At 34.9% G+C, this 26,741-nt stretch overlaps 1 protein-coding gene across 4 annotated transcripts; it reads right to left on the reverse strand.

The window, feature by feature from the left end:
• LOC119260482 (UDP-glucuronosyltransferase 2B31-like) lies at positions 1 to 25,531 on the reverse strand. 4 transcript variants are annotated; one of them, XM_037529407.1, is made up of 7 exons: positions 25,211 to 25,531; positions 24,811 to 24,865; positions 16,650 to 16,798; positions 10,993 to 11,124; positions 9,492 to 9,579; positions 5,099 to 5,318; positions 1 to 277 (listed from the first exon to the last, which is right to left on the reverse strand). In XM_037529407.1, exons 1-7 carry the CDS (start codon positions 25,529 to 25,531, stop codon positions 1 to 3), a joined length of 1,242 nt encoding a protein of 413 aa, XP_037385304.1. The 4 variants fall into 4 exon arrangements, with proteins under 4 accessions (XP_037385304.1, XP_037385303.1, XP_037385301.1 ...); XM_037529406.1 differs by lacking the exon at positions 24,811 to 24,865 and having other exon boundaries at positions 16,650 to 16,813; positions 25,075 to 25,531; XM_037529404.1 differs by having other exon boundaries at positions 24,811 to 25,531.
• Positions 25,532 to 26,741: the final 1,210 nt, after the last annotated feature.

Here is a 26,741-nt window from a genome sequence, read left to right on the forward strand (position 1 = left end):
CTACTCTCTTTTGTCCTTTCTGGTTTTGATCACTTTCCGCCAACAGAACAGAAAACATTTTGCTGTGATATACACAGCAGATGCCACACAGGCCAGCAGGAACCCGATCACATCCAATGAGTGGTACTGGACCCAGGTGAGGTGATGGGAGGCTGGCCGCAGGTGCTTGGCTCCCTTATTACGCATGACAAACTCGATCCAGAAGACAGCTCGATCCAGAGGCTTCATTGGCCGATCGTGATGTATCCTTGATAATTTCATAGCATTTTCTTTGTATCTAAGGAGAAATCAAACTTATTGATAATGGAAGGAAGCTAATTTGCCTAAGCATATCATTTACTGAAAGTGTTTTAAAATGTCATGCATATAATTCAAAATGTCATGGATTTTCAGATGAAATATTATATTTTATTTGGATATTCAGTGTTTGACATTTTAATTGAATTTTTCTAAATGACAAATATTTTAAAAGTGAAATTGAGTATAAGGTGTGATGTTAAGTTTTTTCGGCTAGAAATGGCATGATTGAAGATAGCAATTGTAAATAGATTGTAAATATTAACTTTTTTTGAATGATGCTTACAAAACATTTATAGATTTATGATATCATGGGTAAAATCACTCAATGGTTCATTTGCTTTCACTCTTCTCTTTTTTACTCTGTATTTTCCATTCTGTAGTCCTAACAATTCCTGAAATAAGCTTCATATTATAACACACTGTCCTCAACATTTCCATTTGATTCTCATCACATTAAAACCAACTATGATAGTTTGGACTGCAGTATTTTGCATGTTCATACCAAATGATTTCTTTTATTACTTTGCTTCATGTACACTCGGGCATAGACAGGTTGGTTTTCTAGATGTTCATTGAAATTGCCTAATACATCTTACAGCAGCTCCTTTGCACTTGGTTCCCCTTCTTTCACCTAAACCTCTCTTCTAGTAACACCTGGAAGCTTGCCTCTACCTTTTGAATGAGTCCTCAGCTTCTTGTTACATATTAAAAATGCTTTTGCTGGCCTTAACATGAGAGCACTGCTATTCCTTTCTTTCTTTTTTTTTTTTTTTTGTTTATTTTGCTACTTGTGTCCTACAATTTAAAAAGGCATTATAATTTCTATCCTAAGCATTTAAGGATGAATACATAGTAAGGATGCATATATCTTAAGTGAGCAGCTCAAATCTCCAATTTAGAAAATTATTATAAATTATATTATGAAGTCAAAACACCCATGTAACTATTACCATGATACTGAGTTAGGATACCACACACTACCTGTGAGTGTAACTTTTGTGTCACTAATCCCTTCCTGGATCCTTGAGTCACTGCTCCCTTCTTGAATCAACTACTGGCCTATCTTTTTACACTTTAAGTTAGTTTTCTATATATGTATTATAATCATATTATATGTACATATTTGTTTTTATCTGTTATATATCAATTGTTGGTTAATTCCTTTTTCTCTATCATATGATAGTAACACATTTTTTTTTTCATTTTATGATCAGTGGCATTTGTATTGTAAACATTACTATCAATGTTTTAATAAATATCTCATATATGTCTTTAGCTTAACATATAAATAAATACACACATATATACACACAAATACATATATCTATACAAACATTTCTGTTGAAGACATATCATGAAGTGAAATTGCTGAGAAGTTAGATGTATGATTATGTTACTTTGTTACTTCATGGCTTGATTTCCAAAATATATATATATATATATATATATATATATATATATATATATATATATATATATATATTTTCCTTTTAGTGATTTCTAAGAAAATCCAGAAATGCTACATAATATACTCTTTACATATATATGTATCTAATTTTCTGAGTTATCTTATTACCTTGGACATCATCAATTCCAGCAACTGTTTCAATCTTTTAAAAAAGTATATTCTCTATTGTTACTTTACATACAATTTGTTATATTTATAATTTTTTTCAAAACTGTAAGATACTAATCCATTTTCTGACATAATTTTCTATTTTATTGAAAATATTTTAAAACTGCCTTTTATTCCTATGGTTTGTACGTTTTGTTTTTTTGGCCTACATTTGTTTTCATTATTTTGAAGTTTTATTATTACATATTATCAGTGATGATTTGCATTGTTTTGAAGGATTGATCCACTTATCATTGTGAAATATTAATCTTTATTTTGGTAGTTCTTCTGGTATGTCTGATAATAATATAAATGCAGTATCTATGCTTATTTTGAAATAGATATTTGACTACCTAAGTGCCTACAAGCTTTTGTATACTTCTTTATAAGCATGTCTATAGCTATTAGAGAGCTAATTTTTTAAATTGCTGTGTGACAATGATAGTTTTTAAAAATTTGGTCTTTTAGATTTGACACAAGCACTGGCATAGTTACATTTAAAATTGTATTCTACATTTTCTTTTTTATTTTTTAAAGTGCTTTATATTTCTTTTTATATCGTCTCTTGCCCCCTCCAAGTATTTTTCAATTCAATTTTATTGTAGCTAATACATTTTCAAATGTTCCACAATATAGTCCATATGGTAATAATGAAAACTGAATTGATGGGCACCATGCTAAGCACCACAAAATCTAGCACATTATTTTCCTGTGGGGTATGGAAAAATACAGTATCATCCTTATCATATACGAGATCTTTAATGTTTTCAAGGACACATTCAGAAAGGAAAAAAAAAATCAACTCACCAGAATTGAGATTATTTGTAAATCATACATCTTTTAATATATTTGTCTCTATAATATAATAATAAATATAATGAATAATACTTTATGCCCAGTAGTAAGATGACAACAAAATTTATAAATTGTCTAAGTATTGGAATAGACATTTTTCAAAAGAAGATATATCTTTAGCCTACTTAAATATGAGAAGACATTCAATAACTTGTGGTATATATCACAATGGAATACTGTTCAGCAATCAAAAAAGATAAACTAATGCCATTTGCAGCAGTGTGGATGGAGCTAGAAGGGATTATGCTCAGTGAAATAAGTCAGAAGGAAAAAAATGTTGGATGGTTTCCCTTGTCAGAGGAATATGTGGGGGATTGCTTCTTGGCCTTTTGGCTAAGATCAAGTGCAGGAATATAGGGGAGCCAAATAAGAGATCAGGGGAAATAATAATAACAATAAAAAACACAACATAGCAAAACAAAAATGAACAGACAGCTATAAATCAGAGACATTCTGCAGGGTAGGGGGAGACAGATGGATCAAAATGAGGGTGGGAAAAGCACAAGGGACTGTGGTGATGGTGCATGGGTGAACTGGTGGTGGAAATTCTATGGGGTTTACATCTGAGAAAAGAAAGCAAACCTTGTTAAAAAAATGAGCAATGATGTAAAATATATATAAATAAATAAATCAGTAAAATAAAAAAATAATGGGAGTAAGGGAGGTACAAATCAATACCACAATGTAAGACCACTTTCTCACTCACTAAGGTGAATAAGAGAAAGTGAAGTAATACCAACTAATGACAACACTATGCAGAACTCTCAAACAAGATGGTGGGGATGTAAAATGGTAAACTTCTCGCATCAGTTTGGAAGTTCCTTATAAAATTATCACATGCTATATCTATTCTACTCAAAGGAAATGAAAACATGTTCACACAAAAACATGTAGAACAATTTTCATAATAGCCTAATATAAAAACAAAAAAATATTTATGAATAAGTGTGCAAATAGTTGTACCATAGAATATTATTCAGAAATTCAAGACTACCATGTGGGTAAAACTAAAGTATTTTATGGCAGGAAAAAGAGACCAGTTGCACTTTACCAATTGATTGAAATGATTCTGTTGTATGAAAAATTCAGATTATGGCAATTCATAGGGCCAGAAAATAGAATAATGGTAGTATAAGAAGAGAGAAATGAAGACTGACTTCTAAAGTATATAAGAATTCTTTTAGGTGGATAAAAATGTCCTATATTTGAATTTTACTGATAGTTTAATAACTGAATATACTATATTTACTTGAGATTTATATGTAAAACATTGAATTATATATAATTTGCCTATTTATGAAATCTGTTAAAATAATAACAAAAATTAATTTTTGATCAAAAGGCTTATACTTTCTGAAATTTTTGGCACTGACTTAAATATTTTATATAACTTCAAACTCTTCATTTTTTCCCCTGTGGTTTCTATAAACTTTTATTTATTTTTTATTTTATTTTATTTTATTTTTTTTTTTTAATTAATAAATTTTATTTTTATATTCCCCATACAATTGCAATCCCCCCATTCTGACCCCAATCCCTCCCCTCCCGCCCCCACCCCCCAAAAAGTATCTCTGGTTCATAGTTTTTGTTGATTTTGATTTTCACTTTCTTATAGTTATTCATTTTCCTGGTCCTTTATTTAAGTATTCTAGATTCCTGCTATGAGTGAGACCATCCGGTATTTTTCTTTTTCTTTTTGGCTTATTTCACTGAGCATGATCCCTTCCAGCGCCATCCATGTTGCTGCAAATTGCATGTGTTTATCTTTTTTGAATGCTGAGTAATATTCCATGGTATATATGTACCACATCTTCTTGATCCAGTCATCTATTTTTGGGCATTTGGGCTGTTTCCAAAGCTTAGCTATTGTAAATAGTGCTACTATAAACATAGGGTGCAGGTGTTCTTTGGAATTGATGTTTCTGTGTCCTTTGGGTAAATACCTAGGAGTGGAATTGCTGGATCCTGTGGAAGCTCTATGTTTAGTAGGTCCAGAAATCTCCACACAGCTCTCCATAGTGGTTGGACCAGTTTGCACTCCCACCAACAGTGCAGAAGAGTTCCTTTTTCTCCACATAAATAGTATACTTTCTTCAATTACCTATATAGTTTTTGCCTTTGCTCATATAAAAACAATGTTTTATAAGAGATACCCATTTCCCAAGCAGGGTCAAAATGAAACATTGAAATTAATGTCTGATTGAAAATGAAAACAGATTTGATAGTTTAAAACATGTTAATAGTTACATAATTATCAAAAGAAAGAAGAAGCTCATACTGTTGAGAAAATAATCTGCTCACATTATTGAGAAAGATTTTGATACTCACGAGGGGTCATTAATAACAGTCTTTAATGCATTCAGCAAATCTGTGCTTGTCATTTTTCGTAAGTCCAGTGCAACAGCTGCTCCCTTGTGTGTCATATGAGCAATGTTATCAGGTTGATCCAAAAACAGGGGAATGCCCACCATCGGGACGCCATGGTAGATTGCCTCATAGATGCCGTTGGAGCCACCATGGGTTATAAAAGCCTTGGTTTTGGGATGACCTAAAATTGGATGGATTTCAAGAAATTAAATATAATTCTGAGGAATAAAATGAGAGTAGAACAACAGAAAACACTTAAAGTGGCACTGTTTTCTAGATAACAGATTATTATTCACATAAAATTTATTAATAACTTTCTTATTTCAAGCAAGAAGTACTTAAGATTATTTTTCCCCATCACCATACCTTTAAATCCCTTTACTCGCTCTACTTTCTGATTCCTTATAACTTTTGAAACTTCATTTAGTTCATAGTGTCTGCCAGTTTTTAAAATATTTTGCCTGGTCCGTGGTGTCTTCAGTAAGCCAATATTTGTCTTTGTTATTTTGACTTGTTTTTCTATAAATAATTCCTTAGAGTTCCTTCCATTTTGCTGTAAGTGCTGGCATTTGATCTTTCCTTATGTCTGACTACTATTCCATGGTGTGGATATACCACTCATTGAAATCCAATCTTCTGTCAGTTGTCTTCAGGGTGTTTCCCAGTCCTACATTTAGTAAGTAATAAGCAATAAACACTGTTGAGCATATGATTTCTTGAGTTAATGGTTTCACGTTCTTTGGATAGATATCCAAGAGTATGATGGCTGGGTCAAACAGTATTTCTACTTTTTGGTTTTAAGGTAGAGTCAGATTGCTTTCCACAATGGTTGCACCAGTCTACATTCCTACTAACAGTCAATAGGGCTCCTGTTCCTCCATATCCTCTCCACCACTAGTTGTTGGGGTCCTTTACCTTCTCACAAGTATCAAATGATATGTCATTGTGGTTAACCTGCACCTCAGTATTAAAAGTGATAATGAACATTTTTTATGGTTGCTTTATCTGTCTGGGTGAATTGTTTGCTCAGATATGCTGTCTATTTGTTATTATTTTGTTTTTCTATTTTGAGTTAGTGAGTTTTTTGGTATATCTTGGAAATTAACCCATTCTGAGCTATTTAATGGGTAAATATTTTCTCCTACTCAGTAGCATGTCTTTTTAATCTATTTATCTTTGCTTTCACGATTTAAAAGATTTTTAATTTAGGGTAATATCAATTGGTTTTTAAAATTTTATTTTATTTCCCTTGCTATAGGTATTGGTTCTCATAAAAACCTTTATCATTGATGCATGAAATATATGATCAATGTTTTCTGCTATGTACTTTATAAGTGCAGGCCTTACATATATTAATTTTAATCCAGTACTGCAATGAATTCATTAATTTGCTGTTGCTACCTTACTAGAAACAATCTGGTGTTGGCATAACTAAGGGTAAATACATTAATAAAACAGAATCCAATGTGCAGAATTCAATTTGCATATGTAGCAATACATAATTTATGATATGCCATCATAAGCATACAATAGGGAAAGAAAAGTCTCTTTAATAAATGGTGCTGAGCAAGTGCATAGTGGGTCACACATTGAGCCTACCTGAAAGGAAACAACTAGGAGAAAGAAAGATATAGGGAGGCACTGGGATTAAAGTCTCACTGCTATCAAATTATGGCCAGCCACTGCAGCATGAGTTCTATCCCTGACCATGAAGTTAACCACATGGCACTGCAGACTTCTCCTGTCTTGACCACTGCTCCCCTCAGCAGTGTATTTCAGTAGAACTGCCTGCTCTGCTCCCCACTCTGTCTCTGGCGAATCATCTCACTTTCCACACTGCTGGCTTATACATCAGTTCTTGTATGCATCAATAAATAAAAATAAATCTTTAAAAAAGAAGAAAGACGTAAATAGTCAAACAAGCTGTACCGTGAACTATACATCACAGAAAGAAAATCAGCTGCCAGAACCTAATGACACTAACATGAAAGAATCTCAGCCTGGCAGATAAAGTATTCAGAATTATCTTAACTAAAAAAGTAAAAAAGCTGAAAAAGAACAGAATGCAATGAAAAACACAATCAAAAAACTAAAGAATGAGAATGAATCTTTAAATATGATAATAGAGGAATTGCAGTATGTTAAAAGATCAATGGAGGAATTAAAAAGTTCTGGAAAAAGCCACAAAAAAAAAAAAAAAACCAGAACAGATGAAATGGAAGAATGAATCAGTGTGTTTGAAGATACAGATATAAAAAGAACCAAAAAAGAAAAGGAAGTAGATACAAGGGGAAAAGGATGAAGAAACACTATTAGATATCTGACAGCATGAGGAAAGGGTATATGAGTCATTGGAATCCCAGAAGATGAAGAAAGAGACAAAGGACTGAGAACTTATTCAAAGAAACGATTGAAGAGAATTTCCCAAACTTGAAAATTAAAACGCAAAAATATTAAATTGAAAGAAAACTTGTGCTCCTATTTTACTACAGCATTGTATACAATAGCTAGGATATGGCAACAACCTAAATGCCCAAAGATCTTCTAGATCAAGAAGATCTGGTATATATAGGTATATATACACAATGAAATACTATTTGTCAATCAAAAAAGATAAACTTATGCCACTCACAGCAACATGACCAGAACTAGAAGTTATGCTCAGTGAAATAAGTCAGAGGAAAAAGAAAAATATCACATGGTTTCACTTATAGGAGGAATATAGGGAAACTGAACAAAGGGTCAAAAAAAAAGAGAGACACAACCTGCAGGCAAACTGGATCTGAGGCATATAACAAGGGAGGGGGGAGGAGCTGGTTCAAAATATCACTAGGATATAAGGGACTATGGCGTTGGTACATGGTGATGTAGTGGTGGGAGATTGATGTTGACTACACACGAGGGGAGAAAACAAATGCTGTACAAAAGTAAACAACAATGTAAGTCAATAAAAAAGTTTTATAAAAAAATAAATAAGTGGTGCTGGGAAAGCTTAAGGTCACTTGTAAATGAATAATGTTGAATCACTGTCTTATTTTAATCACCAAAAATGCATTAAAGATCAAGATATAATGGCTTCCACAATAGATTACAGATATAGTTGTAAATATTGGTGATTTGTTCCATGACATGAATTACATAAAGATGTTTTTGGAGACGACCCCTATGGCAAGTAAAATAAAAGCAAAAATAGACAATTGGGATTGCCTCAAATCAAAAAGATTTTTTGTTGTGAATGAAAAAAAGTGTAGATTAAAAAGACTCGTTAGGGTAGATACTACATGTCACATAACTTACGGGGGGTTATATTCCAAAATATATTTTTAAAAATCCAACAATGAAATAAAACAAATGGACCAATTAATAACTAGGCAGCAGATCTGCCTAGCAATTCACAAAGAAAGATATACAATAAGGCTAAACATACATGAACAAAGTATTCATTATCACTTTTAATATGGAGGAAAAGTGAGATATGAGATATCATCTGACAGATGTGAGGATGATACACATAAAAATATCCCAAAGAAGTGTTGGAGAAGATGGGCAGGAAAATGAGTCTAATTAACAGTGGCAGGAATGTAAACTGTGCAGCCAGATGAAAAGCAATCTGGAATTACCTTAAAAAATGAAAAATTACAATACTACATGACCCAACAAACTCACATAAGGGTGTCTATATAAAGAATACAAAACCGTTAATACAAAAAGCATATTGTCTACAATGTTTATTGCAGCAATATTTACAATAGCTAGGACATGGGGGTAAGCTAACTATCTATTGATTAAAGACTGGCTCAAGAAGAAGTGGTATATTCACATTATAGAATACTACTCAGCTATAAGAAAAGAAGAAATACTGGAATGCAGAAAAATGGAGAGTTCAAGGGCATTACATGTAGTAAAACAAGTCATAATGACAAAGATAGTAATTGGAGATCTATATAGCATACAATTTAAGAAAGTAAAATACTATAAAAACTGGCAATATCAATAAAAGAAGTGATTTTTTTCTGAGTTAGTTAAAAGGTAGGGGGAAGTAGAAAAATTCAAGAAGATATAAGAGCTGGTGGTGGAGGAAAGCAAAGAAACAGTATCACTAAAAAAAATATCTCCAGAGAAGTGTTACACCTGAAATAAAGACACTTTGATTCTAGTCATAAGGAATGTGACTATTATATTAAATTGACAACTTTTATACATGATCTTTTCTGCCATATGACTGGAAAAAAATACAAGAAAGGTAAATATGATATTCTCAATAATAAATGTTCCATGAATTTGTTTCCTTCTGAACTATTATCAAAATGGTTGAACTTACTCTTATTTCAGAGTTTGTTTTCCAGTATCTTACCAAGGAGGTCATTTTGGGGGAGCCATTTATACAACCGAGTGTTTGTCCCTAAGGCATCTGGCTTCTTGCCATCGAATTTCCATAGAACCTGTTAGGGCAAAGAATATATCTTACTCCAATAGTGAGTTTTCAAAGTAATAATGTGTTTTATTCTAAAGACTTTCAGAGATTATCAAATTTAACACCATTCATACGCACTACATTAGATGTTAAAACTGAGAAATGTTAAAACACTGGTGTGATAGTTAGACCCACATTTGTGAACCAATTTTTATATTCGTGCAAGTATGAATCCAATGATTCCCTTCACATATAGGGAAATGACTAATAATATTATTAATAATTATAAAAATTAAGATACTTTAGATGTATATAATATAGTTTAAATATGTGAGCAATTAGTAGGAACTTTGAATTTACTTTCTGATTTATTATAGTTACTCTCAAAATTCCAATGTACCATTAACCTATTGATTCCTTTTTAAGTGTCACAATAGGGAGTTTATTTAATTCAATTTGCTCCAAAGGTTACATTAATAAAAATGTGCATAATTTAGTTTATATAAAGGTTAGGCAATGTAATTCTGCACTCAAGAGAAATAATAATTCTGTTTAGAGATAATTTACTATAATATAATTAATTTCTGCTTAGTAAGTACATTCAGCTACTTTTTGATTACTGGTTATTAAGCACTGCATGAACCCAGGATATTACTCCAAAGAGGAAATACTAATGGCCAACAGGCATATGAAAAAATGTTCAACATCACTTACAATCAGGGAAATGCAAATCAAAACTACCATGAGATACCATCTCACACCAGTGAGAATGGCACATATTAAAAAAACTAGCAACAACAAATGTTGATGAGGATGTGGAGAAAAAGGAACTCTCCTGCACTGCTGGTGGAAGTGCAAGCTGATGCCAATTTTTTAAAGCAACTTTTAACATGTTAACAATGCACTACCAAACCTAGAGACCACTGACTAAACTGAGACCTTAGTCATTACTTCTCTGAAGAGCATGGTAACAGCAATCTGAATGGACCCATTTCAAAAGCCTGACTTCCCCACAATCCTCCACTGCATAATTACCTTCATGCTTTATCAATTTCTGCCTTCATTATTAAAATGTAACTCCTTGCTGATAACATTTGCATTGTGTACTTGAGCTCTGAATTCCAATAAAAACCAGCAGACGACAATGCAGTATATGGTTATTTCTGTATCTTCCCACAATACCTTTATAATGTAAACTTGCACTGTCGCCACTTAAATATATTTTATTTTGATCACAATGTTAATGCCAAATTATTGTCACTCAAAAAAGTCCACTGTACATTTTAGTACCTGCCATGTATATTTTGTTTGAAGTGATGTCCAAGAAATAAAATAGAACTATATGATTGTTTACATATCCTACAAAAAATTTCTGTAATCAAGCCCTTTACAAAATGCCCACACATGGAGGCTCTGTCCACATGAAGTGACTTTATCTAACCTTTTGTGGAATCTGGGCCAGGGCCGATGCAATCACATTGGCTCTCTCTTCTGGCATGTTACTGACCATCGAGCCCAGAGAAAACACAACAATACCATTTTCTCCAGAGCTCTGTGCAAACTCTTCCATTTCCTGTGAAGAAAGAATTTGTTCATCAAAAAGGAGAAACAGCATTGCAAACAATATTAAAACAATGAACAACTATAGAGTTCAACTTTTACCAGGAATGATTACATTAGCACCTGTGGTAAAATTCGTATAACCTAACTTTTACTGTCTTAATCACTTCTAAGAGTATAGTTCAGTGGTGTTAAGTAAATTCCCTTTGTGTTGCAACCAATATTCAGAAATGTTTCATCTTGCAATACTGGATTTCTATAACCATTAAACATTAATTCTCCACTTACCTCTTCACTAGTCTGCTACCAGCTATCATTCTACTTGCAGATTCTATTTATTTGGCTATTTTAGACACCTTTTAAAAATGGAACCATACAATACTTGTCCTTTTGTGAGTGGCCCAACTCAGTTAGCAAGCACTCATAATTTTTGCATTTCAGCCGGTTGGAATTTCCTCTATTTTAATGATGAATAGCATTCAATAGTGTATCTATATCCATTGTATTTATTGATTCATCCATAGATGAACGTTCTTGCTTCCACCTTTTTGTTCTTGAGTATGGTTTCAGTGAAGGTGTGTGTGCAAATATCATCAAATTCCCTATGTTAATTTATATTGGTGTATACCTATAAGTATAATTGCTGGGATATAGGTCAATCATACTTTTAATTTTATGAGAAGTTCTAATCTAATTTCATTATATAGCCAGAAATGAAGCAGAACCAGTGCACAGTGTGAAGAGGAGGTGCTCTTTGACCATGTATTCCAAACTCTTCATTTATAATTTCAGAAATATCTAGGAGGAGAACACACAGGAGGATCTTACTCATTTTTAACTCTTTATCCTATTTTAGGTTAGTCATCCATATTTTATTTTTCTGAGTAACAACAATAAGATAAAGTTAGTCATGTGGAAAGAGTTTGTCTTTGTCTCTATGCCTTTAATCCTTACTTTCAATTCTGTCAGATGTTTCCAGACACTTCCTATTTTTTTTGATAATAGTTTATTAAGAATTGCTGATATTCAGGAGTCTGCTATAATGATTTGCCATTTCCTTGAAATAGTCTGAAGAGCCTCATTTAGTATTGTTATTTTCGAGGTAACCGTATTTCTGGGCTTCCTTAAGTGTAAAACACCTTTTACCCCTAATTCATATTGTAAAATTGGTGTTCCATTAGTTTCTGCTGTGTGAGAGTAGCTGTGAAGGATACTCACTGTCTACTATTTCCAGGGAGCATATTCATCAAAGTGGCAGGAGTATTCCAGGACTTTCTTCGACAGAGATCTGATCACCCTCCTGAGTAAGTGACTGCCAACTGTATAAATCATCAGCAAAGTCTGTTTGCCTGAAATTGTTTGAGACCAATTCTGATTGTAGCTTAATCCTTTCCAATTAAAAAAGTAAGTTTAATTACTTCCAGCACTGGAGCAATTCCTTACTGTTAAATGTAATCTCACCAAATTAATGATATACAGAGGGGTCAGAAACTCCTAGATATCTTGTTAACATGTATACTTGTATCTTTTTTGAAGTTGTTGTACCTGCTGTTTTAAATATCATTTCTTCTTTTCTCGGTTCAAGATGACAAACCTTCCAAAATGAAATATATTTTCTAATAAATTATTATAAGATACTTTTTGAAGTTCTTTCGAACAGATTAATGTGCAAAGGATACAGTTTTTCCAAATTTTGTCAACGCAGACTATACATTGCCCACAGAATTCTCATAACTGTGATTCTATTCTGACAATTTTATTTTATATTTTATTATTTATTTATTTATTTATTTATTTATACAAGCACTGGGTACAGTCATAAGCGCCAGAGGGTGAGAGAATTCACCAGAGCCACAGAGGGGAACAGAACAGGCAGACTGACTAAAGACACTGCTGAGGGGAGCAGCGGGTGCCTCAGGAGAGGTCTGTGCTCCATGTGGGATCCTGGCCAATGGCGGGGATCAAACCGGCACTGCAGAGGCTGGGGGCAGCTTCACAACCCTGTGCTCAACCGCTGCACCACCGGGGGAGGTCCTTTTCCGACAATTTTAGATAAAATGTGATGTTCACTAAAATTTCCTATGACTCACATGGTGTATCTAGGTTATATGTGCCATTCCAATACCTATAGCAACATTTAAATTTATCTGTGTTCAATGTTGTGTCTCTTTAGCTCACTAGCCATAGCTTTCTTAATCATGTTGTAGTAGATGTCTTCTAAGTAGCAGAGTGATCCAAGCTCTGTGTATTAGATTAGTCACTAAATTGGACTGTTTCATCTCATTCTCTTGACATCGTTGTAAAAAGACCTCATGCTTGGGGCCTCCTTGGTGGTGTAGCGGGTTGAGATCAGGGCTGTGATGCTGTCTGCAGCCTCTGCAGCGTCGGTTTGATCCCGGCGGGCTGGGAAGATGCCCACATGACATGGGAGACCTCTTCTGCCTGCCCACTGCTCCCCTCAGCAGGATGTGTCAGTCAGTCTGCCTGTTCTGTTCCCCGCTCTGTCTCTGGTGAATCCTCTCAACTTTGCGCATATCTGGCCTGTACCCCAGTTCTTGTATAAAAAAATAAATCTTTTAAAATAAAAGACCTTATGCCCACAGTGATAACATTTAGATAAGTAGAACAATGACAAAAAGAAAATCACTATCCATTCTCTATCCAGCAAATAATCTCTTGGCAAATAAAACACCCTAATCGCAGAAGATATGGCTTTAAATAGACAAAGCAAATTTTAACAGCACTGCTTGTTCTTTTCAATACATAGACAGCATCTAATAGATACCTGAAGTGGACACCTGACCAGATCCTTGAATGTTTCTCCTGAAAACTGTATAAATTGCTCATTGAAAAGATCAAAGCTCGCATAGTTTTGCAAGAGCTATCACAGGCTGTTCCTGGACTTGAGGCCTGAGGTTTGAGTCTTTAATGAACACACTTATTTTTTATTTGTCTCATTTTATTTAAGCTAATATATTCATGATGAAAACCTTCAATTACCTGGGCAGAGATGGCTTTGATGTAATGAAGACTGTATATGACAAATTCCCATTAACATAAAATGCTCAGTGTTGGAAAGCTAAGAATTATGACTCTAAGATCTTGGATAAGGATATCCATTATTCCGTTTTTATTCAACATACTTCATGAATCCATAGTCAGTCAGATTATTTAGGCAAGAAAAATATATAATAGGGGCCTCCCCGGTGGTGCAGCGGTTGAGCGCTGGGTTGCGAAGCTGCCCGCAGCCTCTGCAGCGCCGGTTCGATCCCCGGCTGCTCCCCGGCCACCGGAGGAGGGTCCCACATGGCGCGCAGACCTCTCCTGCCGCCCGCTGCTCCCCTCAGCAGTGTACTTCGGTCCTTCTGCCTGCTCTGCTCCCCGCTCTGGCTCTGGTGAATTCTCTCACCCTCCCGCGCGTCTGACTGTGCCCAGTGCTTGTATAAATAAACAAACAAATAAATAAATAAAAAGAAAAATATATAAAAAATATATAAAAATATATAATATAGGCGGAGAGGAAAGGAGGGGAGGGGGGAGGGGGGAGGGGGGAGGGGGAGGGGGGAGGGGGGAGGGGGGGGGGGGAGGGGGAGGGGGAGGGGGAGGGGGGAGGGGAAAGGAAAAGGAATAGAATGGATGGGAAGGGAAGGAAACAGAAGTGAAGGAAAGAGGTTGGAGAAAATTTTTTCTAATTCTAGCTACAAAATAATATATATGGAAAACATAAGGATTCCACTAAAATACTCTTAGAGTTAATAACCTCAGTTGAGTTTTAGGATACAAAATTAACATATAAAATATGTTGCACATTTATACAGTAATAATAAAAAGTCAGGGAGGAAAAAAAGTCCTTGGTATTAGTCTTGGCAATGATTTTTGGATAAGACATGAAAACTACAGGAAGACTTTTATACAGTTAGATCAATGACAAAATTAAATGACAGCCTATGGAGTGAGAAAAAGTAACTGCAAATTTAAGTGTTACTAACCAATACATAAAAAGTTCATAACTCCTTAGCAAAATACTAATTAATCTGACAAAAAATAAAATCTGGCCAAGGGACTGAATGGACATTTTCCAAAGAAGGCAAACAAATGACCAACAGGTATTTGTAAAGGGGTTCAAGGTCACTTGATAATTATCATGAAAATGCAAATCAAAGCCACAATGATATACCACCTCCCACCTCTTAGACTGTCATAAAAAAAGGAAAAAGACAAAGTTTGGAGACAGTGTGGAACAAAGGATTACTTTGTGCTTGTTGATGGGACTATAACTTTTTACAGGCATATGGAAAACTGTATGATAGCTTTAAAATATAAATAGAACTACCAGATAATGCAACAATCCCACCTCTGGGTATATATCTGAAGACTATAAAAAAAGATTTGTATCCAACATTTATCACAGCGTTATTTATAATAACCAAGATATGGAAACATCCTGTCTGTCAAGAAATGAATGGATGGAGACTGTGTGATATATTTATACAGTGGAATATTACTTAGTCATGAGAAAGAAAGAAAAGTGTGCTGATGATGACACTATGAATGGGATTCGTGGACATTATGTTAAGTGAAATAAGATAGCTAGAAATACAGCATAGTATAATTCACCTGTATAATTTAAAAATAGGTAAAACTCAAAGAAAGTAAGTAGAAATGTGGGTGCTGGGAGCTAGGGATGGAGGAAATTGGGAAAGATTGCTTTAAGATTACAACCCTTTATGTAAATATGAGTAAGATAGGAGGATATCATATGTAATTCACTATATATAGTCTCTAGAACTGTATTTCATATTTGAAATTTGCTGCAATTAGAATTTGTGTCCTTAAGGAAAACAAACCATCATTATGTGATATAGCGTGTGTACCAAATAACATAAGGCATTTTCTTCACAATGTGTATGCATACAAATTCACAATGATGCACATTTTAAATATCTTGCAATTTTATATGTCAAACATAACTCAATAAAGTTGAAGAAGTAGGATGAGACTGAATAGAAATTTTGCCTCATACTCTAGACCTTGTGAGAGTTGCCCAATACAGTTAAATTTTGCAATCAAAACAATACAGTTAATCCTTTAATATAAGAGTTTTATTTACTGCCAATTAGAAGGTAGGCAAACAGGATGTCTTTGGAGATGGTAAAATAATTCAGTGAAGGGTACTTATTTTAAAATTATATTTATACACATCTGATACAAATTTAAACTATCTCCTTTACAAGCAATATCATCCTATATGCTAACAGAATTCTTTTCAGATTTATACTATGGTGTGTTTTCAGGTATAAGTAGCAGAGCTCGTTTGGTATTTATTCTATATGTAGAATTTATGGTCTTTATTTTCAGTACTGCACATTTTCTCTGTGCTCATTTGTCAGTCTGCTCTGATATGGGGAACCATGATCTGCAATGGTACTTAACCAAGGTTTTGTACAAATGGGGTGTGTGGTTATGCTTTCCTTTTAAGCTAGAATTTTTTATTGTTGAAGATCCTCAAAGCAAATGAAAGAAACAGGAGTAGGTTACCTTAGGTAGGGGTTTGGCAGGTTTGCAGTGGAGTCCTCCAATAAACTCAAAATTTGGTAAGAGTGGGCGAGGATACTCAAAATCCCAATAGTTTCGAACGAGCCATATTTCAGCTTTCCCTATTATCTCATATATTGTAGTAGGTCTTCCTGAAGGGAGAAAAGAAACAAATGATTGAGGAAATGAGAATATTTTGATGTGACTATTTTCTTTTTTTTTTTTTTTTTTTTTTTTTTTAAATAGAGGCATGTTTATTTATTTATTTATTATATTTGTTTGTTTGTTTTGTTTATACATGCACTGGGTACAGTCAGAAGCGCGGGAGGGTGAGAGAATTCACCAGAGCCAGAGTGGGGAGCAGAGCAGGCAGAAGGACTGAAGTACACTGCTGAGGGGAGCAGCGGGTGGCAGGAGGGGTCTGCGCACCATGTGGGATCCTCCTCTGGTGGCCGGGGAGCAGCCGGGGATTGAACCGGCGCCGCAGAGGCCGCGGGCAGCTTCGCAACCCAGCGCTCAACCGCTGCGCCACCGGGGAGGCCCTTGATGTGACTATTTTCAATATTTGAATATGAAAAATAATTTTCCTTTTTAAGATTTATTTATTTATGCATACAAGAACTGCGGTACAGGCCAGAGGTGCAGGGCATGAGAGGATTCACCAGAGACAGAGTGGGGAACAGAACAGGTAGATTGAAATATACTGCTGAGGGAAGCAGTGGGAAAGACAGGAGAAGTATACTGAGCCATGTGGGTAGCTCCCTGGCCAGGGATCGAAATCCTGCTGCAGTGGCTGCAGATAGCCTCATAGTGCTGACATTCAATCCCTTGTGTCACCCAAGAGGCCCAGAAAAACAATTTTCTGAAAGGAGTTTGGAATGATATAGTCAAAGATGTTTAAAACTGTCTGTGGTTTGATAGTACAAATATACAAACATATGGTGTATACCTATAAATGTTATATCTATTATATATAGGGATAAAGCTATCGAGATTTTCATCTCTAGTATCAAATCACTACATTCATAGTCACAAGCAATCATTAAACACAAGTCATTAAACAATTAAAATTCATTTACATTCAAGTACTCAGTCTAACTCCTGCCACTTAGAAAAATATTCCTTTGATAATAGATTATTCAAGAAAACAGATTTTTTTGAAAGACAAAATCATAGTGGTTTAATTGAGAGAGATGTTTATTCTTATTTTTTCATTAGTTTCTGATTTTATTTTATCTTATATATTTTTTACATCATTTTTCATTCTTGTACAATGTATGCATTTTCATCTAAGTTATAGTCCCCATACAATTCCCACCCTACTCCCTTCTTCCTCCCCGCCGCCCACAGTGTGTCTCCAGTTTATAGTTGCTTCTTGATTTTGATTTTTACTTTATTATAATTAGTCTTAGGAAAACAGATTTTTTAGAGAATGACTAGATTCTTTATATATACACCTGCATTTGCTTCATGTTAAGATCATTATAATATTTAGTATGAATATTAATAATAAATACTAGGTTGAAATATTTCCTTAAATTTGAAAAAAGATGTGATTTGACTCATTGTGTGTCTTTTAATTGTATTTTTTAATATACCTACTCCAGAATCATGTATCTATTGAGTGAGGAAGAAGATGGCAGAGGGGGAAATGGTAGAGGTTTTCTGGATTGATAAAATTTTTTGAAATTAGGAAGCAGACTCACCATTTTAGAATAGGGACCTTTGCTTCAATAAAGACTGCTTGAAAACGGGAGAAGGCTCCCCACATAGCCAGAGGTGAGCTGAGAAGCAGCCCCATGCCAGGCCCTGTCTGGCCAGCAGTCTGAGCTCCGAGGCAGAGCGGACATCCAAGGCCGGCCATGGCAGACCACAGTGCAGGAAAGTGTGCGTCCAACTGACCATTTTAGAATAGGGACCTTTGCTTCAACCAAGGCTGCATGGAAATGGGAGAGGGTTACCCCAGCAGCCAGAGGTGAGCTGAAAGCCACCACAGGCATGTCCCCCCTGGCAGGGAGTTGGAGTCCAGAGTGCAATCCAGTTATCCCACCTCCAGGGCAGTCTGCGGGACTTTAGGACACACCTTTGGAATTAAACAAACACAGAAGGAGGAGATATTCTGTGAGAGTGACAATTAACATAGTACCACTGCCTCACTGGACTTCTGGCATAACAGTATTTGACTCAATTGGACCACCAGTTTCTGAAATCCCAGAAAGAGAACACCAAAAAGATGCAGGCCAGTACCAGCGACAAAATGTCCCAATTCATAGGACAAATTAGAAAACAACTAGCAGGGAGAAGAAAAACTACATGCAACCTAGCAACTCCTCAGGAAAAAGACACACCACAAAAAGAAAACCACCCACCAGATTTAACAATAGTTACTTGGAAGAACTTCTGAGCCTTTCAGAAAGAGAATTTAAAAGTGCCGTGATTAAAAAACTGACAGAAGTCATTAAGGAAAACAACAATCAGAAGAATGAAATTGAGTCCCTAAAGAGGGAAGTGAAGGAAAGGCAGAAGTACAAAGGATTAATGGAAGAGCTAAAGAACTCTGGGAAAAGCAGTGATAACAGAATAGATGAAATGGAAGAATGAATAAGCACTCTCGAAGACACAGAAATAAAAACTAAACAGAAAAGGAAAGAAAAGCACGAACAAAAAAGACTGAAGAAAGACTTTGGGAATTTTCTGACTCCACAAGGAAAGGAAACATAAGAGTTATAGAAATCCCAGAAGAGAGGAGAGAGACATAGGAACAGAGAAAATATTCAAGGAAATAATAGAAGAGAACCTCCCAAACATGAAGAAGGAGCTGAAATAGACATACAAGAAGCAAGAAGAACACCAATCTTCCTGATGAAAGGAAAAATACAGCAAGACACATAATAGTAAAGCACCCAAGAATCCAAGACAAGGAAAAAATAATGAAGATGGCAAGAGGGAAGAAACAGACAACATACAAAAGAAGGCATAATACCAAACACGTCTATGAAGCCAACATTACACTAATACCAAAACCAAAGAAGGACAACACAAAAAAAGAAAACTACAGGCCAATAACGCTAATGAACACAGGTGCAAAAATCCTCAATAAAATTTTTGCTATCAGAATCCAACAATGTATCCATAAGATAATTCACCATGACCAAGTAGGATTCATGCCAGGGACACAAGGATGGTTCAACATCTGAAAATTAATCAATGTAATCCAAAACATCAACAAAAAGAAATATAAAAACCATCTGATAATATCAATAGATGTTGAGAAAGCTTTCGACAAAGTACAACACCCATTTATGATAAAGGCCCTTGAAATTCTCGGGATACAAGGAACATACCTCAACATCATGAATGCAAACCCATAGCCAATATCATTCTCAATGGTGAAAAGCTGAAAGCATTTCCATTAAGATCTGGAATAAGACAAGGATGTCCACTCTCACCACTGCTTTTCAATATAGCACTGGAATTCCTAGCCAGAGCAATAAGACAAGAGAAAGATATACAAGGAATCCAAATGGTGAAGGAAGAAGTCAAACTATCACTATTCACAGATGATATGATAACATACATAGAGAACCCCAAAAATGCCACAGAAAAACTAATTCAACTAAACAATCAGTTTAGTAAAGTGGCAGGATACAAAATCAACACACAAAAATCATTAGCCTTCCTATACACAAACAATAAATCTGAAGAAGAAGAAATCAAGAAAACCACCTTTGATTATTGAAACAAAAAAAAATAAATACTAGGGTAATGAACCTAACAAAAGAAGTAAAGGACCTATGCAAATAAAATTATGAAACACTGTTAAAAGAAATAGAAGAAGACACAAAGAAAGGGAAAGACATACCCTGCTCATGGATTGGAAGAATTAACATTATCAAAATGGCCATCCTACTAAAAGCAATCTACAGATTCATGCTATTCCAATAAAAATTTCAGTGTCATTCTTCAAAGAAATAGAACAAATATTGATGAAATTCATATGGAGCCACGCAAAACCCTGAATAGCCAAAACCCTCCTGAAAAAAAAATAGTAGGGAATGGAGGCATCACTCTCCCAGATTTCAAACTATACTACAAAGCCACACTAATCAAAACTGCATGGTATTGGAAACAGGACAGACACAAGGACCCATGGAACCGAATAGAAAACTCAGAAATACATCCACAGATTTATGGTCAAATAATCTTTGACAAAGGATCAAAGAATGTGCACTGGAGCAAAGAAAGTTTGTTCAATGAATGGTGCTGGGAAAACTGGGTCACCACATGCAAAAGAATGAAACTTGACTACTACCGAACACCATGCACAAAACCAACTCAAAATGGATTAAAGAACTAGACATAAGACCTGAAACCATAAAATATATAGAAGGAAATATGGGCGAAACACTACATGACATGCACCTCAAAGACATCTTTACAGACACATCACCCAAAGCAGTGATAATGAAGGCAAAGATAAACAGCTAGGGTTATACCAAATTAAAGAGCTTCTCCACAGCAAAAGAGTAATAACCTAAACAAGGAGAAACCCCACCGACTGGGAGAACATTTTTGCACACAACACTAGTGATAAAGGACTGATAGCAAAAATCTACAAAGAGCTGATGAGACTCAACAAAAACAAAGAAAAGAATCCAGTCAAAAAAAGGGCAGAAGAGCTAAAAAGAAACTTCTCAAAAGAGGAAATGCAAATGGCCAACAGCCATATGGAAAAATGTTCAACATCACTTATAATCAGGGAAGTGAAAATGAAAACTTCAATGAGATACCATCTCACACCAGTGAGAATGGCACATATTAAAGAAACTAGCAACAACAAATGTTGGCGAGGATGTGGAGAAAAAGGAACTCTCCTGCACTGTTGGTGGAAGTGCAAACTGGTCCAACCACTATGGAGAGCTGTGTGGAGATTTCTTGACCTACTAAACATAGAGCTTCCATATGATCCAGCAATTCCACTCCTAGGTATTTACCCAAAGGACACAGAAACATCAATTCCAAAGAGCACCTGCACCCCTATGTTTATAGCAGCACTATGTACAATAGCTAAGCTTTGGAAAACAACCCAGATGCCCAAAAATAGTTGACTGGATCAAGAAGATATGGTATATATACACAATGGAATATCACTCAGCAATCAAAAAAGATAAACTCATGCAATTTGCAGCAACATGGATGGATCTGGAAGAGATCATGTGCAGCCAAATAAGCCAGAAAGAAAAAGAAAAATACTGGATGGTCTACTCATAGCAGGAGTTTAGAAAACCTAAATTAGGGACCAGGGAAAAGAATAACTATAATTAAGAAAAAATCAAAATAAACAAGCAACTATAAACCAGAGACACACTACAGGAGCAGGGGATAGGAGGGATTGGGGTCAAAATAAGGGGGGTGCAATTGTATGGGGAATATAACTAAGATGAAAATGCATACATTGTGCAAAAATGAAAAATGATGTAAGAAATACATATATATAAAATAAAGTAGTAACCAGTAAAAAAAAAACCAGATATGTAGTATGTTTACATATTCTTATTATAAATAAGACTATATCAAAATGCAGTGACAGATTCAGTAAACATATTTTAAAAGAAGTGATGAAAAAAATTATATTTCAAGATATTTGCAACAACCATAAAGTTAATTTAAAATACCTGTAAACTATAGTGGTGACAGTGTTAGCGGGTACTAACGATACTGCTGTGGCATACAGCTTGTTAGAACCTAGTGAAAATAAAAAAAAATTTTTCTCCATATGAAAAAAAAAAAAGAAATTAGGAAGCAGTAGTGGTTACACACTATTTCATATGTGCTAAATGCCACTAGACTGTACAGTTTAAAATGATAGATTTTAAAAGAATTTTATCTCAATTAAAAACAGTTTAATATTACAAAAAGAGAAATATACCATTTTTTAACATTTGTGGGGACACCCCTTTTTTTCTGGTGCTTGTCTCTTCTTCTGTGTCACCCCAGAGTCCTATTCTTGAGTCTTTATAAAGATTGGACCCTTGGGCTAGGCAGAGTTGTTATAAGTTAATCTCCTTATATTTTCCCTCAGTTAGCACTTATTCTTCCCCAGAAATGTATACATTAATAATATTCTCCAATTTGCCTAATTTTCTTCATGGCAAATTCATTTACTTCAAGAATCTGTACATCTGTGTTCAAGACTAGACCTTTTTAAAAATGACAAAAACTCTAGAAAATTGGAATTTTGGAAACTGACAGTTTTAAATTAATAATTATTGGTTTTTCAAAGCCAGGAGTAAGAATGCAACAAGTACAGTTTAATTTTTTAACTGAAAATCTCCTTTACTCCTGTATTTTTATTTAATTTCTTTATTGTTGTCCTCTGTAAAATATTTTAATAAAATTGTTTTCTTCTTGCCAACTTCGCTATTGCAGCCTCAAAGTAACGGAAGATGCTAAAGTGAGTCTACTTGTAAAAGTAGAAAAAGTATAACCACATACGTACTGCTGTCACTGGGCAATGATAATTCATATTTTGGGTTTAGAGTGCCCCGCTGGGAGAACATAGCTAGGAAGAGGTTGCAGAGGAGGATGGAGAGAATGGGCACAAGGCAGGAAGAGGAGTCAAATCGGGTTGAGGAAGCAGAGGAATCAGGAGAGTGGGCTTTTGGAGAACTAGCATCCTGCATGCATTGTCAGGTAAGAACCCCTAAGATCACTTCCGATCATTTAAGATTAGCCCTGCCTTTATAATGCTATGAGAACTTCTGAGTGGAATAATATCCAAGTTTGGTGGTTTTGTTCTTTTTACTAGATCACTATTTTCTTCCTTTGTTCCTTTCTTCCTCCTATTTTCCCTCCTTCCTTCTTTCCTCCTTCAAGTTTTGTCTTATGTATTGAGGAAGTACTCGACTACAACACCTTATATGATTTAGGAGCACAGGTTCACACCTCTTCAGGTGTATGTTAACACACCAGGTCCAACACCAAAGTACCCATAGTTCCTCACCACACTTCCTTTGGCCTCCTCCCAGCTTTGCTACAATCTCACTTTTCTCCTAGTAGGCTCAATTCTGCAGTCAGATTTTAAAGATTTGTTTTAGTTTAGTTTTGTATGTTGTCTCTATTGGGAGATATAAATCTCATAAATATAGACTAATATTTCTATTCATCAACAACATCTGAGACCTTGGCAAGATGATTTGTAAGTACTTAGGGTAAGATTCAGAAACTTTGGTTATAATTCGATAAGTCTGGGGTAGAGCCACTCTCTCTCTATTGGAAAAAAATCTTTCAGGAAATGTTATAAAATGATCTAATTTTTAAATAAGGAAACTGAGGATAAACAAGTGGAAAAAATTTCTTTAATGCTCCAAGAGACAGTCTTGCTAGAAATAGGTAATATTCCAATTTACAATCTACTTAGAACAAGCTAGTTAATGAAAATATCTTTCTACCTTGAAAGATAGAAAACAAGAATAGTAAATTAATCATGTTGGATGAATTTAGCACAGAGAATTTCTGGGACAGCACAGATACTTTTTAGGGCAATAAAATTACACTGCATAATAATGTTGAATAAGTGTCATTATGTATTTTCAAAACACATACAGTATATAACACTAAGAATGAATTTGAACATAAATTATGGGCTTTGGATAATAGTGAGTGTGAATATAGTTCAACTTTTACAAATATATGCCTGTGGTAGAGAATGTTGATAATTGGGGAGTCAGTACATGTTCGGTGGCAGAGTTTATAAGGCAAATCTCTACTTGATAATGCTCTGTATCTAAAATTTTTGTGTACAAGGGCAAAATAACCTTCGGCAAAGTATTAGACCATATTGAATTAACAAAATTCTTGTTTAAAAGAAAGACTATTGCAAGCAAATAATCTAGACTGGATATGTAACTGCCTCAAGAGATCCTCAGTTTTTCCTTTGTGATTTGTTACACTGTGCATTGTCCTTACTGATAATGGATCACAGAGTTCTATGCAATGATGCAAATTAGCCTTTCCATAATAGTTGTGAGATTGAGAGCTCATTTTATGTTACCATTTCATCACTTCACTTGTAAAAAATTTTTACTTTATATTTTCACAATCTCACCTTCCAACAGACAAGGAAAATTAAGATATCACCCTATCAACCAATAACATTACTTACCCAGGACTTCACTATAAAACTGAGTCCACTTTTCAGTGACTCTTTCAAACTGAAAGTCAAAGTAGAGCACATATATCATATTTTCCACTCTCTCCATGAAAGTCATTTGATCACTCAATTTTGAGAAAACAGCAGGTACATAGGATGGTGGGAGTGGAAGTTGTCCACCATACCTTGAAAACAAATCTCCAGGCATGAAGCGGATAATGTGCACAAAAGGTATTTTAAGCATCTCTGCCAGCAGGTCACCACCAAATGCCATAGCATCAGCAAGAAGGAGATCAAATCTTGGTTCTTGGAGTTTTGCCAATAGAGTCTTGTTTAAAAATATATCTTTACCTTGAATTTCAGCTATATCAAAACATTTCTGAAAGAATTCTTGTATTTTTTGAAAATATATCCAAAGACTGTCATTTTCTGTATCATATGTCAATTTATTAAGAAGCTGCATGATATAAAACTCAAAATCCTCTTTTTTCCAAGTTACAGGAAAAATCTCAAATTTAATGGCAGATGGTTTGCTGAGATCCAAAAAAATGGAATTTGAAGGGGTCAGAACAACCACTTCGTGACCTCTTTCAACAAGTTCATCCAAGATTGTCTTCATATTCATCCAATGACTATACTCCGAGGGCCACACCAGCACCTTTCCACAACTCCCACAGCTAAAGTAACAACTCAGCTGAAATAGCAGAAGAGCTGAAGTCCATTTCACAGACATCTTGGTAGAATGCAGTGTTCCTTTCAATTATCCTTTCTGCAATTACACATTTTTTTTTTTTTCAGAAAAATATCAATCAGGAAGTTAAAATTTAACGGCTAGACCTCAAGCCAACCCATTACATGAACTGTTCATAGCATTTGGATGTGGAAATGAAAAGGTAGATGCTTGTTTTAAAAGATTTATTTATTTATGCATACGAGACTGAGGTGTAGGCCAGAGGTGCAGGGCGTAAGAGGATCCACCAGAGACAGAGCAGAGAACAGAACAGGCAGATCTACTGAAATACACTGCTGGGGGACCAATGGGCAAGACAGGAGAGGTCTGCTGTGCCATGTGGGTAGCTCCCAGGCCGGCCATGGATCAAAGTCGTGCTGCAGTCACTGAGGATAGTTTCACAGTGCTGTGCTTAACCCCTTTCACCACCAGAGAGGCCCAAAAGAGAGATGCTTTTTGTGTACAAATATTTTTAATGTCCGTTTGAATAGATTATAAATGCTATCACTCAGCTAAGAGGTGATAACCTTGATTGTGAAAGCCGTATTTCTGAGATGATAATACTATACGTTTAAGAAGAGTGTCATGAACTAGTGAGAGGTGACTGTTTCTATACTCTCCTGAAGAGGAATTAGAAATGTAACTCTGTTATACATCTGTTGTGGATATTTTTGGATATGGTGGTTCAAGTGATTTTTAAAATAAAAGCACTGTTGTGTAAATAACGTATCACACAATTGCCACATTTCAAGTGTCCAATGCAATGGCTCAAATTACATGCACACTATTGTGTAACCATGTTGAAAAAGTTTAGAACATTTCATCACTGCAGATAACCTTTCTGCTGGGATGAAATTGTATTTTTGCAACTTCCCCAACTTTAATCTACTTTCTGCCTTATATATTTGCTTATTTTGAGCATTTCACTTAAGTGAATTTCTAAATGGTGTGGTTTTTATAACTATTGAGATATGAGCAATTATAATAAATGCAGCAAGATATATAAGGTGATTACTTGATTTAGTTAAACACAGTGAAGTGGTTTCACAAAAAGATCATCTTTATATAATTCTTTTTTAATATGTGGTCAGGACTTTTAAGACCTCGTAAATTATCACCTTATATGTAATACTGTATTTTTAGTTATAGTCACCATGCTATCCATGAGATCTAGAGGAATTAGATTTTATTCATCTGAACTGGAAATTTTTGT

The sequence above is a fragment of the Talpa occidentalis genome, unplaced genomic scaffold (assembly GCF_014898055.3).
Source record: "Talpa occidentalis isolate TD23 unplaced genomic scaffold, MPIMG_talOcc4v2.1 talOcc4.6, whole genome shotgun sequence".
In the NCBI taxonomy this organism is placed as follows: Eukaryota; Metazoa; Chordata; class Mammalia; order Eulipotyphla; family Talpidae; genus Talpa; species Talpa occidentalis.